At 57.0% G+C, this 4,840-nt stretch overlaps 1 protein-coding gene across 1 annotated transcript; it reads right to left on the bottom strand.

Annotated features, from left to right (window-relative positions):
• Window positions 1-545: 545 nt before the first annotated feature.
• On the bottom strand, window positions 546-4,574 carry EVX1 (even-skipped homeobox 1). Its single transcript, XM_036758704.1, has 3 exons — window positions 4,160-4,574; window positions 1,886-2,160; window positions 546-1,079 (listed from the first exon to the last, which is right to left on the bottom strand). The coding sequence occupies exons 1-3, from the start codon at window positions 4,572-4,574 to the stop codon at window positions 546-548; spliced, it is 1,224 nt and encodes a 407-aa protein (XP_036614599.1).
• Between the last annotated feature and the right edge of the window lie 266 nt (window positions 4,575-4,840).

Here is a 4,840-nt window from a genome sequence, read left to right as displayed (position 1 = left end):
AAGAGAGCTCTTTCTGTTGTTGGTGTGTATGCACACAACTTTTTGTTAAAGACAGCAATATCCCCTTCCAGTGTTTCAGCTTTGTCAGGTAAAGACAGGAGAGTAAAGTTGTTTTGTATGTGCTTGTGTGCGTGTGTAAGAATTTGTATGTGAGTGTATATGTGTGTGTCTGTGTGGGTTTTAAAGTTTTGTCTCTTTTTTTTTTTCCATTTCAGATGGAGCCTTGAAGATATGCACAGGGAAGGTCCCCTCCCTGCCAGACTCTGGCATCTTCTCTAAAGATGGATGGCAGGCTGTGCCTTCAACATAGCCAGCCAAGTGGCTTCTTTTCCCTGACATTTCACCAGCAGATTTCCTTCATGGTCCTGAAAATCCTTTTCAGGCTGTTATGTCTAATCCTCTGTCTCCTTTTTTCCACAGATGTCCAAGGGAAGATGGAAGGGAATTAAATAAAGGTGGAAAGGAGGGGTAGTGGGAGGGTAAGTCCTAGAGCAACAGGATCTGCCCTTAAAATGAGTATTCTGGAGAAACCTGAGGTGCACCTTTTATCTTGTAAGGGGGACTTCCTCCCTCTGATCCAGGGACACTGAGGAGGTTTTGCTCAATACAGAGGGCGTGAAGGTGATGAAAGAGTCCGTCCTGGTTGTGGAGGAGCAGGAAAAGTCTGAGCCAGAAGGTCTCTGTGCCAGGCCATTGGACTGGCTGGCATGACAAGCCAGGCATGAGCATGGACTGCCCCCTGAACCCCCAAGTCCATGCGTTGTTGGTGCTGGATACAGAGATGGATGTCTAAAAGCACAGAGGAGTTCAGGTCTTGGGTAAGGGTGGGACAGGACCCGGAAGGTATCCAGGGGTCTCAGGGGAGTGCTGAATGGGGTGGCAGCAGAGGCCGAAGTGGCTCCGAGGCCCATATGTGAGTAGTAAGGAAGGGGCAGATGGGAGGGGAATGGGTAGGGCAGGTTCCCTGTGGCTGCAGCATGGCTCATCATGTAAGTATAAAAAGCAGGATCAGCTGGATGAGGCCAGGTCATGGCTAAACGTTGCCTCTTGTCCTTCATCCTGCGGTTCTGGAACCACACCTGGCAGAGACGAAGGAAGTAGAGGAGTCTCTGCATACTCACCAGATCTCCTTGACCCCTCCCCCCACTTTTGCCCTGACACCTGGAGCTAACTGGCTTCTGGACCCATCTATTTCCCTTGCCCAGAAGGACAGCACCAGGGGCTTTTTGGTTAAAGGCAGGGACCAGTTTGGACTCTGACGGATATGACTGTGGGGAAAGCTAGCTGGGAGCCCCCAAAGCTGTCCCTGAACACTTTCCCAACAAGAGAATATGCTCAGGGTGCTGAGGCTTTGTAGCCAATTGTTGCAAAGTCTTTTGCCCTCCGTATCTATCTCGACCTCACTGAGAACCAAACACTGGCCTTCACTCAATTGTGGGGAATTAACATTTTTGGGAGGGGTGTTAAAGAGGAGGCTGGGAAGAAGGATTGTTGTTTCACAGGAAATACTAATATAACCATCAGGATTAGTTGTTAATGTTGTTGCGGTGGGCACAGGAACCGAGGGTGTTGTCCAGTGGACGACCTAGTATTACCTGGCAGTGGGAGGTGGAGGGGTAGGAGAAGCCCACAGGCCTAGCCTCCCTCCCCGGGCCTCCCTGACTTCCTCCCTCCACAGCCCAGATCTCAGCCCCTGAGCCTGCTCCTCTCCTCCATCTCTGAGTCCCTAGGTCTGACCTCTACTCCCCACTTCCCTCAAACCCTCCTCCCCTCAGTCAGTGGCTCCAGCAAGGGTTGGAAGGCAGGAAAAAAGCAAAGGGGAGGTTGGCTTCCCAGCTCTTCCTCGGCCAATGGAAAGCGGATTGTGGGGGATCGCGGCACCTACCTTGATGGTGGTCTCCGGAAGGTTTAAGGCGGCCGCCAGCTCACACCTCCGCGGCCGCGACACGTAGTTCTCTCTATAGAATTCTTTCTCCAGCCGGGCGATCTGCTCCCTCGTGAAGGCCGTGCGGTAGCGGCGCATCTGATCGCTGGCGCTGCAGGCCAGGGAGCCCTGGGAGCCGCCACCCCCGCCGCCGCCTCCCGGGCCTCCCCCGCCGCCGCTCTTGGGGGGCTCCCCTCCGCTGCTGGGACTGCCAGCCAGAGCCTCGGAGCATGGCCCTGCACAAGGGAGCCCAAAGCAGACACATTGCCTACTCGAGATAGCTCAGAGGGCCTGGAAGGAGGACTGGGGCGGGCCTGGGGCTCGCTGTGGGGTTGGGGAGCGCAATGGGACAGGGAGGGGTCCTCCAACATCCTACTCCCCCAAGCTATAGCCAGGATTGCTGTCTCCAGGTAAAGGAGTGCCTGCCTGAAGGCAGCTCCTTTCCCTTCTCCACCCCACCCCCATCCCACCCGAGGAAGGAAGGGACGGCAAGAGGAGAACGAGGGACATGTATGTAGGTTTCAGGGACCAAGGGACTACGGAGAGTGATCGGCCTGAGCTGGACATTCAGCATTTACTCCTTATGAGGACTAAGTCTGGGGGAGACAACGGGGCTAACCATCGTCTCTGAAGTATTGGAAGAGAAATGGAGTTGATGTTAGCCTTCTGGACAAGCCTTCCATTCTGTCAAAGGGCGTTGTGAAGTGTGTGTGTGTGTGTGTGTGTGTGTGTGTGTGTGTGTGTGTGTGTGTGCTCGAGCACTTCCTTGTATGTGTGAGGTGGGCTTCAAACAGGTACACGAACACTACTTGTGTAAGAAGTCTGCAGTCTGTGCTCTGAGTATGTGTATGATGAGAGTGTGGATGTTGAGTGAACAGGCTGAAGATGTGGCTGGGTTCGCGGACTGTGTTGGTGGATCTCTTTCTCCCGCATTTCTGCCCTCTCCACCCCGCCTCCACCCAACCCCCTGGAGCTAGCTAAAGCTCTGCACCAAAGGCCCTCAGACTCCACAGCCTAAGCAGAGTGCATCAGGGGCTGCGGCAAACTGGCTGGACAGGGACCTTGGGACTCTCCCCTCTCCCCGCATGGGAGGCCGTCTTTTTTCTGGATCCTTTCCTCGCAGCTGCTAAGCCTGTTTGCTGGAGTCCTCGGGATAGGAGAGGGATGAAGGTGGACCCCGCACCAGCCTAGAGCCTGGTGACCACTCTCTCAACTTTGGACAGTGCAGAAAGAAAAAAGGTGGGGTTTCCTTACGCACAGAACCACCACCCCCCGCGGCTCCTTGTTCTTTGGGGTGGGATTGGAAGAGAGACTGAGAAGTGCAGTGAAAAGGCTGGGGCTTTGAATGGGGGTGGTGCAGTAGAGGCAGAGGAACAGGGGGGATGGGAAGGTGGGGAGGCCAGCTCCCGGCCTTTGCTTTGCAAATGTAACTCGTCCTCTTTGTGTCCGAGACCAAAGGCAATTAGCTCATTGGGACCATTTCCGAAGTGGCGCCGCCGAGCCCTGGAAGTGCCAAGGTAATTCGGCCCTAGGGTCGAGGTGCAAAAAGGCCGGGCGGCGGCTCCTCGGGAGGCCTTTGGACCATTCTTTAGGGAACATTTCTGCGCCCATCCAGTCCTGGCGTACACAGTCTGCTTCCACAGTTAGTATGTCTGCCACCTACAAACCCTGCTGCCCAGCCGCCACACCAAGCGTTTGAGGCCTTATAAGCCCGGATCTTGGCTTGGTCCAACCTTCCCACAGAACACTAGGGCACGGTCTCCTAGACTATCTCCCAGACGCTTCAGCGGGACTGTCCAGCACTAGGTCCAACACGCTGACCCACTTCCCAGCCCAAGGCCCAGGCCTAGGGCTTTCTCCCCTGTGAATCAGTTCACACTGAGGCAGACTCAGAGCCTGATCCCTGAGGTGGGGGGGTCGCGGGGATGGGCAAGTGGGCACCCTTCCCCAAGTTGTGGGACTAGGGGGAAGGCTCGGGGCAGAGGAAGCAGGTATAACCAGCCAGGACCTCCCCGCTGGCCCCTGTGGCTTCACCTGGAATTAGGCCGAGGAAATCACTTCTCCCTCCCTCCACCCCTCCATCCTTTCAGGACACTTCAGGGCAGGAGACTACAGAAGCTGCCCAGGAGGGCAGCAGAGAGGAGGGTGGGGGGAGGGCCATCGAGGCTCTGGGACTGGGAGTGGGGGAGGCAGGCGAATGAGGGAGAGCGGGCTGGGGCAAAGATCGGTGTGTACCTTTCCTGTGCTGGTACTCGGCGCTCCCTGCGGTGCAGTCTGGGGTGCAGCTCACCTCGATTTCTTCATAGAAATCCGACTCGGTATCTGAGCTGCTCTGCTGGCCTTTGGCCGAGGGGGACTCGGAGGAGGGCGGTGGGGCCACCCCAGCCGGCCCCGCTGGGCGGCTCTCTGCTCCCGCCCCCGTCGCTGTTCGGGGCAATCTTTCCACTTCATCCTCCTTGCCGCCTCCGCCCCTCTCCCGGGACGCCAAGGGGCCTGAGCGGGGACTCAGGCAATTCCGGTGGATCATATTTTCTGGGGGTTCGGGGCCAGGGCTCCCCACTGCTTCTGACAAATTAGCTCCCCTCTTGCCAACGAGCGTGCCAAGCTGCCCTCCTTCCAGAAACATCACCATGTCCTTCCTGCTCTCCATCCCGGGGCGCTTTTCAGAAAGAAAGGGATTGGGGCTCTGACCCTTCAGTAAGCTCCCACCTGGCAGCTGCCCAGGCTCAAGCTGCCCGTAGCCCTTGGCCTCCGAGTTCGACGGAAGAAAGAGACACAGACGAGAAGAGGGAGGGCGGCGGGGCTGGGCCGCGCCGCCTGGGAGGAGCGGAGCAGAGCGGCTTGGAGCGGAGCGCACAGAGTAGCAGGAAGACAGGTCACCTTGCGATGCTCGCGCTCCGCTGGGCTGCGCTGGCT

The sequence above is a fragment of the Trichosurus vulpecula genome, chromosome 5 (genome assembly GCF_011100635.1).
Source record: "Trichosurus vulpecula isolate mTriVul1 chromosome 5, mTriVul1.pri, whole genome shotgun sequence".
Classification (NCBI taxonomy): Eukaryota; Metazoa; Chordata; class Mammalia; order Diprotodontia; family Phalangeridae; genus Trichosurus; species Trichosurus vulpecula.
This window is presented reverse-complemented; position numbering and strand designations above follow the sequence as displayed.